This window comes from Argiope bruennichi, chromosome X2, assembly GCF_947563725.1.
Source record: "Argiope bruennichi chromosome X2, qqArgBrue1.1, whole genome shotgun sequence".
In the NCBI taxonomy this organism is placed as follows: Eukaryota; Metazoa; Arthropoda; class Arachnida; order Araneae; family Araneidae; genus Argiope; species Argiope bruennichi.
In genome coordinates, this window is record NC_079163.1 from 89,437,910 (window position 1) to 89,452,613 (window position 14,704).

The 14,704-nt window shown below is 29.3% G+C and overlaps 1 protein-coding gene across 1 annotated transcript in view; it reads left to right on the plus strand.

Moving 5' to 3' along the window:
* Positions 1-521: 521 nt before the first annotated feature.
* Positions 522-14,704, plus strand: part of LOC129961045 (integrin alpha-9-like) — a 75,781-nt gene continuing 61,598 nt past the window's right edge. Inside the window, exon 1 of the mRNA XM_056074842.1 lies at positions 522-814. Within this exon, the coding sequence (XP_055930817.1) occupies positions 597-814 (218 nt within the window). The 5' untranslated portion in view covers positions 522-596. The remainder of the gene's footprint in view (positions 815-14,704) is intronic.

Genomic DNA, 14,704 nt, shown 5'->3' on the forward strand with positions numbered 1-14,704 from the left:
AATTGAGGGGAATGATATTTTTCAATTATGTGTTTTATATATATATATATATATATATATATATATATATATATATATATATATTGGACTTTTTAAAGAAAAAATTAGACATATAATAAAATACTATTAAACTTGAAGATTTATAACTGTTTCTTTCAGTTATTCCAAAAGAGAAAGTAGCGGCGTGCCTTTTCAGATAAAATTAAAGAATCAATAAAGCGGTGGATGAAATGAAAAAAACTGAAAAAATGTGAGCGGCCTCTCACAAAATGCGGCGAGTCAGTCTAGCGAGGGGAATGAATTGCCCATTCTTGGGAGACTCAGCAACCTTTTCCCGTGGAATGCGTAAGAGTGAACAGTCCCGCAACAATTCAGCAATCCGTAGATTTTTACGTGCTTCTATTTCAATAATTTTTCTTTGCGTCATCCGAATTTCTAAGTAATAGCGCTGGAAACCTGTACAAATCACGTGGGCCGTACGGATGTAGTACGTCACTTCCGACGCTGTTTGGGTGAAATCTTTACTGTTTGTTTCTTGCACCGGACGTTAGACGGTTAGTTTATGTGTTCTACTTGTTGCGGCAGTGTCTGTTTCGATGGAGAAGTGGACTTTTTCGACTCGAATTGAAAGCGCCGTTTTTAAAATGAAACAAATTTCGCTCACAATGTGGATAGCGTGTTTTATAATTTTTAGTGCGTTTTTAGCAACAAATGGTTATAACGTGGACACTAAGTTTCCGATTATTTTTAGTAGTAAACCTGGAAATTATTTTGGATTTACTGTAGCACTTCATAGAAATCGAGATGGCCCCATGTAAGTACATATGTTTTTCATATCTTTACTTTTATTTTTCTAAAATGACATTATGAAAATTTGGTGTGTATGTAAACATTTGTTGTTTGAGGAAATTTAACTTTCAAGTTGATATTTCAATTTTAATCTGTCTGTTACATTTTATTGGATTTTAATAGTTTTTTCGTAAGTGCAAATAGATGTTTATAATTTTTTATTAAAACTTTTATTTGTAAATTGTTATCAATGCATTGGATATTTCTAAAACTGATTAAAATTATTTTAACCGAAATCTGTCTTTAAAAATTATAAACATAATTTATTTTGTTGGTTTATGAATGATTAATAATTTTAAAATTAGATTAATCATTATTTCTACTTTAGAATAACAATCCACAACTGAAATTTTCTTGAATTTATTGCATTAAAAATTGGTGAATTTTACGTATACTAGACACAGAAGAAAATCAATTTCATATTTTTTTATGTAAATTTTTGTATGTAAATTTTTGTAAGTAATATGCCAAGCGATAAGGCTAGATGAATATTTTTTACAAATATTGTTCCAAAAACTGAATAATTTTTGTTTCAAATTAGGAGCGGATTATGCAAAATATCGACAAAATCGATATAAAGTTATTTTTTACTACATTTCTTGTTATATACGCATTTAAGCTTTTAACGGCAATTTGGAATATCAGTTTTCAGGGGCCGGAGATCAATTTATGCCCTGACTCTTATTTGTATGTGCTTCTTTTTATTCACGGTCCCTTACCGATGACGCACCCACCCGGGGTCATCCGATTCAGTTAACCCCTCAATATGACCGGCTTACTCATCACTGTTTAGAATTCGCTGCTCCTGTTATATCGCCCTGCTTTTATATAGATGAATTAAAATCTTTTTCAACTTTTTTAATAATACATTAATTACTTTATGCATATGAGTTATTTAATTATTAATTACTTTAAGCATATGAGTTGCGTGTATGAAGAGGGTTATAATAAATACAAAATTTATTCCGAAGTTTTATTAGACATATATCCAGAATCAATCTAATAGGCATACTTCCCTTAAAGTGGTGCAGAACCTAAAATATGGAGCAATACCGAAGGATTAAATAATAAATTTTCTATTAGCGGAAGCAGCAAAACTTTCGAGACTGCTAATCTGAATGTTAATACATCCCGCTGACGAAAAGTTAAGGCATATATATATTTTTTTCAAGAACTAATTATTTGAAAAAAATGTATTTTGTTTACAATTGAATTTCACATTTACTTGCAGATAAATACAAATAAGTTTTGACTTTGTTTAAATCAAACTTCCTTTGTAAAGTTAAATAAAGATACAAAATGAACAGTCAATTTTTGCTTTAAAAATATCTTTCATAATTTATGAATATGAGACATGCCATGCGAATTTCGTATAGCATATGGTGCTTATTAAATTTTTTATGATCTGTTGTTTATTTATCATTGTTTCTTCACTTGCACTACTTTTACGGGCTTAATATTAAGTTGAAATTGTTTCCAGCAATGAATGAGTAATTTAACATGATATATATATTGTATAAACTTCCATGATTTATCTATGTCTCAATAGATACAGGTTTGTATTGATAAAATCAAATTAATCAACAAAACCAAATCTGAAATAAAAGCATGCTGTGAATGCTTGATTGCTAATACTCCGCTCTGATTAGGTTTTCAAATTCACTTAAACCAAACATGCCATAAAACACATCCGCTATGAAAACAGACCTCTCACATTTCTTAGATTGGTTTTATCTTGATGACTTATCTGAAACAGTTGATTGAGACGAACTTGACTACCAGACATTTATTGACGCCTCGTTGACTAGCGTGAGTTTACAGAATTACTGAATAGCTGTCTTGTATCATATCATGAAGTTAGCCGGCACATCCTCTTGAAAGCTTCTTCAGATTGCAGACAATTCTTATAGATTTCCAAAAATAGATTCGGCTTCTTTAGATCAGTTGTTAATGGTTATTGCAAAATAATTGCTTATTCTTTGAAATTATAACTAAATGCATAATTAAAATCGAGGAAACGAATCATTTCATTTATTTTCCAACTCCAATATTTTTTTTTGTCTAAGAAATTAATATTTCCAGATCTGTTTTTAATTATAACTATTCAGTGCTCCAGTTTCACGTGGACATTTATACTCATTCAATATTTAAATCAGTCTATATTCTCTATATATCTGAAAAATAGTTTGCATACATGATAAATATTTTTTAGTCTTTTTAAATTAACAAATTATCTAAACCGAGAAACTTTGGAAAGAGCGCGGAAGTATTAATAGTTAAACACTGAAACGGTAATTGGCAAATTTGAAACTAAACCAAACAAGCAACAACAATGTGAATTTAGTTAAATACGTAACATAATCTTCAAACATATAAATGACACCATTTGTTACGATATTCGCAAGTATTCACCAAAGAATACTGAAGTGCCAAAATCTTAAGATTTGGTACCGTTAAAAATTTCTGTTGTAATTCAGTTACGTACAATTATTTTATTGCATCCTAGGATGCGACACGTGTTCAACTACTTGGTGGGTTCATGGAGAAAAACAATCAATTTTCAAATGGGTAGTTTCACTGTCAATCATAATAGCTATTTTGAAGTACGGTTCATCGTTCGAAAGGAAGAGATTGTAAAAATTGATATGTCTCCATGCGGCCGTAAATTGAGCGTTACAAACGCTTGAAAACAAGTGTTTTTTTTTTTTTGTTTTTTTTTCACATGCGTCTTTGATTCGAGATATATTTCATAAACAATGTCATCTAGCGGGAAGAGTGCATTCATGTAAAAAAAGTGCTTGTCATTTTATAGAAGACTTTTTTTCTTTTTTTGTATAAGATTCCAAATTTCGAAAATGAAGATTCTTGGAAATAAAGTTGCTGATAATGCTGAAGGAGGAAACAGATCTTCAACTTTTATAGGAAGTGGATGTTGTAATCTGGCTAGACTTTTGAATCATGTATCCAGCACTATAAATTTTATTAAATAATGTCACTAAAAGCTGCAAAGGATGTCTAAAATGCTGTATTTTTTAAAAATAATAAGTAAACAGCTGTGAAAGACGTCCGGGAAAAAAAAAAAAAAGGTGTTCTATATTTTTTTTTTAGTTTGTTGAAGCAGTCACGGTTGCTTTTTCATTAATAGATGCGAGGATTTTTTTCTCTTCCTATTTTTACATTAATACATTCATGCTGATATCTGTATTGTATAAAAACTTTTTGTTTGAAAAAAATTTGATAGTTCTTCAAATATCTGAAACTTATTTTATTAAATTTTGCATCAACCAACATAATTCCAATAAAATGTTTTGTACTCATTTCACTAGCTGAATGATGCAGTGCAAGAGTTACAGAATCTGCTTTCAATGGTTCCTGGGGCTCAATTCATACGATTATCTTGCGATTCTTATTCTAGCAGTTCACTAGTATTTGGTTTAGGAAAAAAAAAAAAAAAAAAAGGCAAAAATTCTTAAGGGATGGGAAAAAGAGCCTTTAAAGCTGGTGTCTAAAAACGAGTTTGAATGAGACGATGATGTTCGTCTACATATTTTCTTTTAGATCTAAATTTATTTCTTTAAGTAGCTTGCTGTACTTTAGAGATGTTACTCTCTATTTTAAAATTCAGTTACATTCCAAATGCCTATATGTATCGACTTTGATTTTGTAATTAATAGTTTTAAGGAAAATTAGGCAACATGGTATTAATAGTTATTTGGGGTGAATCCTACCATAAATCATAATGTTTTGCAGCATAAATCTCCATCATACCCTGAATTGGAATCCAGCTATTATATCGCCTTTGTCAGCTGGTGACATTCAAACATGCTGAAACACGCACATGCACGCAGGGTGAGGTTTAAATTCGAGCAGAGGTATTAATGTTGAAGTTAATATGGCGTTAATGTAATGGTGTTATATATTCTGGATCCTAAAATAAAATGGAACAGGCTGAATTAAAGATCTTTCGAAAACTGTAGAAGTTTTTGTACCTAGCAGGTGAAATTGTTCTTATCTATAGATAAGAATCTTTAAGCGCATCTGCCAGTATAAGAGTAATCTATTTTAGCCTGAAGTCAAATGGAAATTTTTTTCGAAAGCAAACGTAATGACATACAATGAGCTCTAATAGCTTTCAGATCCAGAATTTCTGGCTCTAATTGGCTCTAAACTTTATTCCCTACAAATAAAAGCTATTCATGACTTTTTAATCAGGATTTTTTTGTTAAACGAATCCCTCACTTGTCAATGAATGTTTTTTGAAACAAAGAGCACTCCCTCCCTGTTCACCCGAAAACAGTGATTAAGAGCTATAACTTGTTTGAATCGAAAGAAACATATGGTAGCAAAAAGTTACTTTCCTTGGTATTTTGGTTCCGTTTTTTGTCCATGAATGCCAGTATGTCTATTAATAGATAGATATTCATTGCTTACGTTAAAGGAATCAGCAACAACTTTCAAATGAGATTTGGGATTGTGGAGTAGCAAAAAGTAAATGATGCCAGGAAAAAATGTATTTTTTCGTCCCTTCGTGATACTTGATTTTAAAAATGAAATAACTGTATTAATCTTTTTATCTTTGCGGCGTCTGTTGTCCAGAAGCATCTTTACCCTCCTTCCCTTCGTCACTGTACCATTGCTTTGGGAGTTAACCTTGCTTTTCAAAAAGGCGCGACCATCACTGTTTGACCTCCACATGCTAACCGATTGAAAAGAACGGACGTTCACCTATCCTTGCAAGATGCCGGGTCGCTAAGTCAAGAACAACGAGTTGGGCGAAAGATTTTGCCTACAAAATAAGAAATCTCCTAAATAAAGCCTTCAGGAAAGGATAAATATTTCGTGACATCCAGTGAAACTGTTAAATTTTATTTTAAGCTATTTAAATTCTTTCTTTCCCCGTATATATAGCACGAGTCGGAGGTACATGCAAGACCGTTGCATGATTAATAAAGTTTATAAGAATTTCAAATAGGAATGAAAAGGCATTTATCGAGTTAAGACTTTTTTCAAAACAAGTAAAATTTATTCGCTTATTTACGATCCAAAAACTTCTTAAATTCGATCATAAATATTGTTTCTACAGGATTTTAAAACGCATGATTTTATAAATGTTAGATTCGTTAAAATTACTAGGATTTTTCAACTTGAAACATTTACGGAGAATAGATTATCAAGCTACAATAAAGATGCGAAATTTAGAAAGTCTAATTTCTTTATTATTATGATATGATATAATTATTATGATATTTATTATATGATTTCTTTATTATATTTCTTATTATTATGATAGAGAACTGTTATATTTATTAAAATATAATGACCACGATCTATTCAAAGCTGGAATGGTGAATTCTTTAGAAGCTAAATTTCAAAAATTGAGTATGGATTTTTTAAAAATATTTAATATGAATTATTTAATTTTAAATAAAAAAAAGACTGGACACATTTTTTTTAGGTTTTTTTTTAACAAATCTAAAACATACGATTTTCACTATTAATATAGGACGTCTGGTTTCTTTATTAAAATGCAAATATGTGCCCTCTTTTGTATAAGAATAAACAAAATAAAGAATCAGAATACGAAAATTTCATCTGTAATGCAACTATATTTTATTATAATATTGTTGTGTGTGTGTGTGTGTGTGTGTGTGTGTGTGTGTAACGGGAAGAATTAAATATCTTTATTTCATTCTGGTGTTACCTGATAATGTTGGGAGGGGAGAAACTCTTTCTTTCTGGTATTACAAGTTGATATCGGTATCACACTCCCGTAGCATGGGGAAAAGAAAAAAAAGAGAGAGAGAGAGAAGGGAAAAAAAAAAGAAAAAAAAACATAACCTACTTTTCTAATTATGCCATTACTTGTCTCTAAACCCACTGAGTTTTATAATAAATGGCTGTAGCTAAAATAAATAGTAGCTTAATACTGTTGCTTTTTTAATCAAATTTTGTTCTTCTGCTTTTTATGATGGATAAATTGTTGGAAATAACAGTATTTTTCAGCAAACTTAGCTGCTAACACAGCTTGAAAACTGTTTCTTTATCAAAAACAAAAGATTTTGATCGCCTAATTAAAATATTTTACTATTTTCAAGTCTCAATATAACAGTCAGAAAACCCACAATGAACAACGCACGAGTATTCCGGTAACAAAGATATAGCATAAATCCATTTTTCAAAATCAAACTGTGGTCTTTTCCAAGGCTGGACATAAATATAAGATCCGTGAAGCTGTCCAGATTATGCAGTTTCTTTGAGTTCTTTTATTTCCCTAGACCCCTTTTTTGAAATGTTTACCTTAGTTTAAAAGGGAGAGTATATTTTTAAAGCTATGCCGATGCTTCAAAAATTACTTTTACTTTCATGTACTGTGATGTGATAATGCATCTTACAAGGGTCCAGTTTTCGAAGCTTGGTTCCAATTTGAACATTCATTTATATTACTATTGCCGAGCATGGGCGACTTAATTTTACATATCAACCCTTTTTCCAGATTCGAAGAAAATATCAATAATATATATATATATGAAAATCTAAATATTAATCTAAACAATAAAATTGCAAGTGCAACGTTTTGTGGTTTTCGGTAAAATCCTACATCAGTTTTAAATGTTCTGTTAAAATATTTTTTTCGTGCGTTCCATCTCGAATCTTGACCGATCATTTCTTACCTCTAGTTCTATCTTCACAGTTATTGTGAGGCAACATTAGCTCAACATTTTGTTAAACGAGTAATAATTTATATTTTCAATACGTTAAAAAGATCACTGAATCATGATGACAAACTCAAAATTTAACTCCTACTGTTGGAAGTTATAGAAGAACTTCAATATTAAAATTGTAATTCACTTTCAACCCTTCTTAGAATAAGAAGTGTCGTTCGGCAAAGAATGGTTCTCGTATGGAGAAAAAAAAAGAGAAGAATCTGAAATTCGATAATTCGAAGCTACCAGGAAGAACATTAAAATTAAACAAAACTGTATTCCGTTAACATTATATTAAACAGGAAATTCAATAGATGAGGGGAAAAAACTGATTATCAAGGAATTCCAATTTAAAAATAAACTTGGTTTAACCTAATTCCGTTCGTAAGAATTTATATCTTGAAAGAATTTTCTTAAATTTTGGAAAGACTGAAATGCTTATAACAACGACGTCAATGCAACCAGATTTCTTTTTAGAAAAAGTTTAATGCATTATTTCAGCACTACTAATAGCTATTGAACTGACCCAAAAAGTGGTAATTTGAATCACTAGCTACCCAAACAATTTGTAATTGAATAATCAACTTTATTTTAGTCGCCTGCTTTTCCTCAGATTTTTCTCACTTCTGACCTGCAAAACTTTTTCTTGCTTATTAAAGTATGTTACTATATAGGGATGGGATACCGTCTTCCTGTTACCTAATTTTAAAATTTGCTCTCAAAGTGTCATTACATACATTTTTAATTTACTGATTACATATTTAAATTTCATCAATGAAATTCAAGACTGGATTAAAGAATTATTCAGTCTTGCCATACTCCCAGTTTTTGACATTTTGTCCTAGCCAGAGAAATTGTCTGGAATCTTTATTCTTTTTTTTTCTTTTGTTACAAGTAATAAAGTTTTTTCATTTGCAAAAAGGTTTGAAATGATTAAAAATTGTTTTGAAAACATGTAATTATTTAACATTATGATGCCTTTTAGGTGAACTTTAACTTGACACAGATATGCTTTGGATTGTGGGAACTTGCTCATCAAAGCTATTTTTTGAAATTGGTAGTAGTTTTAATTTATCAAAAATTAGGGGTAGTTTCGCTTGTGATGGAAAGACGTGCCACGCACAGTGAGATGTTTCTGTCACAGAATCGCCAACGAAATGCTTGCCATTGCATCACTGTTGATATTCCCACTATTACCATGAAACCATTTCCACTGTTGATGTTCCTTAAATTTCCAAATCCGCGATTTCGTTATCGTAGTTATATATGTTATAAATTTGCCTCAAAAGGATTTATATCGAATTGCAACATTAGTCTTCATTTTTGAAATTTGAATCCTATCTCTTTCATTGCTTCATCAAACCTTTAAATCGTTTGTTTTATTTTAGTTGAAAAAGATTATTACATCTCAATTTTTTTAAAGTAAAGATTGTTCCTTTTACTCTGAAACATTGAAAATGTGGTTAATTTTATAGCTTACAGTATGACTCTTTCTCTCTATAATCATGCAGAGGTATTTTTTATTTCAGGATAAGATTGTTCACAAATTATTTGAGATTTTCATAATTTCTAAAGCTATAAGTATTGTGCATTTCATAAATAAATGGCAATTGTCTTTTATTTTAAAAGTATTCATAACTATTAATTTATATTTATTTCGGAGATATAATTAGATTAAATATGTAATTTCTAATTACTTTATAAATGCAGGTATTAAAATAACCCTTACGATTTTCGTCAAGGATTTAACATTGTTAGATATTTCGTGGATGATGAATGCCACAGACTATTTCTTAGGCGTCTTATTGTGATCGTATGATTTTAATGCATACAATTTAATGTCTGCTTGTTTGTTTGAATCTTATACAATTCCACGCCTCTTCATGGATTCGTACGCAATTTGGTACACATGCTCTTTAGCCCCTAGAATTAACTTCACCAGTAAAAAGTTTCTAAACTGCCACAAAGAGGATTAAATGGAGGTCAAACGTTGTAATATTTTTTCGCCATAACTTCAGAACATATCGCCAAGCAAAATTTATTTTTACTCATCTTAAAAATTCAAAAAATTAAATCTTCAGTGACTCCGATTCTGTTTTCGTACAATTATTCTTTCTGTTTAATCAATTTTTTAAAGCTAATTTAAACGCGATTTGTAACAATTTTTTCGCTACATATTAAACCCTTTTCACTGTTAAATCATATATATCATTCGTGCTGTCTTCGGAAATTTTCACTTACACTTATCTTACATGAAATAATCACCTCTATCTTACATGGAATTAAGCACCTTAGTTTCATGTACATGGAATTAAGCACCTTAATGTACTTTTTGGTGACACGACAAACCATCTGCAGGACATTTCTAATAATACTTCGCAGCTCTATTATAGCCCTAGTGTTGCTTCAAACGGTACGTTAATATAACTAAACTAAACTAAACTTCGCAGCTCTATTAATTAGATAAGTAAAGAGTTGAATTCAATGCGACTGTGAAATTCGCGTGATGGTTTACTTACATCTGACTGTTGCATTCAACAATTCATAATAAGAATTCTGTGCCCCGTTTCATAAATAGATATTTCATTAAACTTATTTATCTTTAATTAATGCTTCTTTGACTTATTTTTACCACTTATATGTAAATTTGGTTTCTTGGAAAATAATTGTATTACTTGAATACTAGCTAGCAAGATTTTTTAAAAATTGACATAAATTTTGGTGTTTATCAAAGTATATGAATTACTAACTTTCACCAAAATTGTTCGAATATTTTCACTTTAGTTGTTAAATTTAGCAGTGCGAGTTATTATTATTATTTAGTTACAAAAATGCTTTTAAAAACTTTCTAAATTAGTATCTGAATTTAGCCATTGAAAATGAATGCTTTAAGTCTCAGCTGGTAAATGCGTTAAATTGAATTGCTCTCCAACATAACGAGATGAAAAATTCTCAGAAACCGCCCCGACGAGTTTTTGTGTCGATAAACTTCCTTTACGAATCGACCGATTATTTTTTAATTTTTTAAATAAATATATACACGCGTAAAGTTCTGAGATTCTAAAAGAACCTTGACAAGGATTCTTTCAAAGAATTAAAAGGTTTTTCCGATTTCTCAATCCAAGGTAAAGCATGGAAAATTTATTTCGTCGAAACGTTTGTATGAATGTCTGATTGCACAGGCATTTCATAGGATGTCTTAATTGTTTCTACTTATATACTACAAAGTCAGATACTACTTATATTTCTACTACTACAAAGTCAGATACTACTTATATTTCTACTACTACAAAGTCAGATACTACTTATATTTCTTAATTGCATTCTTCAAATTAAAGAAAAGAACTTTTATTTGAGCACTTTGGGGGATTCTTTGAAACATAAAAGAATCATTAAAATCATCTCTTATCTAATGATAATTATCAGTTTAATTTTTCAGGAGGATGTCTTAATAAATCCCAAAGCAGTGCGCGATTAGATACTAAATAACATACCAATTATATTTATGTGCCTTGCACCTCCTGAATTGACAACTTAAAAATAGTGAATTGAATAATGCAATTTTTTGAGTATTATACCATTGTTGACACTGAGGAAAATTTTGAGAAAAAAAATCATTGAAACGTTTTTTCAGAAAAGTTATATAATGCATTATCTTGAATTTTGTGTAATATTGCTAATTTGTTTTTATCTATCTTCATTTTTAAATAAAATTAATAAAACTTCCATTAGTGCTTTAAAAAGTACAATTTTTAAATTTATTTTTCTACTTTTAGACTTAATGTATAATTCGTTAAATATAGTTATTAATAACTGGGATAACTATTAAGAATTCTTTAGAGTATTTGTAAGCATTTTTTTTTCAAATTCACTATAAGATGGCGCCACTTATATAGAATAAAAGTTAATTAAATTAATTGACTGAATAATAATTAAGCTCTTAAATTGTAAAAATAGATTATCGAAAATACTCAAACATTCAAAACTCGAGCATAACAGAAAGTCAATAAAAAAAAATCGGTTACAAATTTACAAACATGAATCAAACCAAGATAACTAAATATTTAATACAGATTATTTCATTTTTGAGTTTCTAACACAGGAATCTCTCAATTTTAATATTTTCATTGGATGTTATCAATTTTAAAGACTTATATGCAGGCTTGATCTCATTTGTATTATCCACATATTTGGATAATTAAATTCCTTAGGATTCCTTTTATTAGTTTTTTTTTTAAAATAATCATTATCATAAAAAAAAATAATTTAGCAAGATTTTAAATGTCGTATAGAAAGATTTGACCTTGTTTTTAATATTGAGCTTCATCTATTGCAATTCAGCTTATTTCCCCTAAATTTTGATTTGTAGAATCGGGGGTGGAGAATTCAAATTGTTTTAGTTTTGCTCTTAATGATGAGTATTAGGTTTCAGCTTCTTTCAATCAAGGAGACATAATTTTCTCAAATTATACTGTTTGTTAATATGGACAACAAACGATGCTTAACCGGTATTTTCTTAGTCAATCATTTCAGTCAAAAACTAAACCATTTCGTACAATACTTTGTATTCAGCAATTTCTTTTTAATCGAGTTTCATAGAAAAGAAGTAACATTCAAGAGGATATATTTATCAGTTTCTTTTCCAGAACTAAAAATTTTTCATTTTCGCTGAGAGCATGATTTATGGGACCTTTGCACAAATAGAACGACTATTTTCAAATGATGCATCTGTGGCTAATGTTTTAAATAGTAGACTAGTCTCTTAAGTAATTACCAGTCTTATTTCAGTTGCTTTAATCAAATGCATCCCAGAGAACTGTCTCGTCCGTCAATCGATTTGAAGCCCTCCTTTTTGTTGGATTTCGAGGTCAACGGGAATTCCAGCCACTGACTTATGTTTGTGACGTCACAAAGCTGGTGAGTAGTGGCCAGTCATGTGTGCCGTCAGCTGATACTGTGAATTTTAGTCTACAGTTTCCTCGATAAATGTTGCTATTTTTCCCTATCTCCGGATAAATATATAATGGACGCTGGCAACAATTATCTTTCGAAATTTCCGCAATGTACTTCCTGTGATAGGAATACGATAGTTTTTTTTTTCTCTCGAATCTTTATTAATAAAAGTCGCATTAAGGATCTCCAATTTGGCAGATTTATCTCTGTGTACGGAATCATTCGGATACACGATTTTAAAATTTAAAAATAAAGCTTTCACACATTGTCCGATTGAAAAGATATGCATCTTTGTTTCGCAGTGATTGCCATCACAAAAAGAACTTTCTCTCTCTCTCTCTTTTTTTTTAATGAAAATTTATGATCTTTGTTAGGATTAGATTTAATTTCCTTTTAAACTTTTACCGCTCGGAAGCAATTTTCGGGAGGAAAAAACTAAATTCACTTTATTTCAGACAAAAAGAAAAAAGCCACGATCCAAAGTTGGATTATAAATAAGGAGAAAAAAAAAAAGCATAATTTAGAAAATTTGGATGAAATCTTTATGAATCTTACAATTATGAGTTTGGGAAAATGACCATGTGACAAATTTCGAGTTACCAAATTATATACATCATAATTGCAGATCACAATGGATTATTTTAAATATAACCGGGTGAAAGTTAATATTTCAAATCATTTGAACATTATTTGGCATGCAACTTTCTTAATTGTCTGAGTTTTGCTTCTCAGTTTCATGTTAGATTATTAACAATTGTAAATTATACTTTTTTTGTGATAACTTGAAAAGTTTCCACTCACAGTATGATGATTTGTAAGAGATTTTATTTTACAGTCAACGATTAACTGTCTTCAATTATTGCCAAATTATGATATTAAATTAAAATAATTCATTCTGTGTAAAATCTCATGAAATGATCAACAATCTACACAAAAATGCAGTATGTTAGATACATTTTATGCATATGATGACACAAATATCCTTAATGATGAATGAGCATATATATAAGCAGCAATTGAATTATTTTTATGTAATAGAAGGTATAAAATGTCTGCACAAAAAAAATTCTTTCACATGTGGTAACCATCATAATTGTAGATTTTTAGTTGCATCACTATAGTTTAACACAATATGTTTTACGTTAACTGCAGGATCGTAAGTAAAAGTTCATGCAAAATTAAAAACAAATTTTGTAATTATAATGCAAAATAACCTTATTTCCTACAAATCAACAAAATCATTTGAAAGTATTAAACTTGAGACTAAACCAAATAACTTGATATGTCATATAATTCTAGTACAATTGAATGTATAAAATTTATTGTAAAGTTAGATGTGTCTTTTCCATTTCTATTTTCATATTTTGAAGAGAAAGTAAATTATTAATTGAATGGAGATTGATTGACAACCTTGAAGCAAGAGATTCAAGAGTATTTAAAAAATAACACTTGAAATACTTGGGTGAAAAAACTGAATCAATATGGGCACTCATTTTATAAAACATAATATGCAATTTATGTATTCTTTAAATGTAATTTTAAATGTCATAAACAAATTAATAATATGTTAATTTTAATTCATATTTGAATCGGATCTTTTGAGTTTTTGTGTAATTGCATACCTCATGCAATGCGTTTTCGCTTTATCACAGGGTGCTAAATACAAGGTTAGAATTGAGCATTATTAACTGTAAATTTTGAAAGATAAATTTAATAATATGTGTTAAACAATTTTGTATATTACTATAAATACAAATTTATTTACCAAGACAGTGAATTTGAACTCGAATATTTTTGAATGATTTTATGTGTTAACAAAGAATTTATTTCCATATTCAGAGTTTCCATATAATGCCCGAGTGCAAATATATATATATATATAATATAACTTTTTCATTATTATTCGTATATATATATTCCTTTTCAATAGACTGAAAAAAATTGCACATGTTTTATACTTTTTTTATGATATAAAAAATCATTTTTGATTTACATTTCTCAATGTATAAAAGTTTCAAACTATTGGATCATTTTATTTGGGTCTTCTATAAACTATTAAAATTGGGGTGCAGAAAATTTTCTGAGTATGTTTAACATAAAACTTGCCAACTGATTTTATAAAATTGGTTTTCCAAGCATTTTATGAAATATACTTATGATACGTTTTACAATCAAGAGGTGTCCATAAATAACGATCA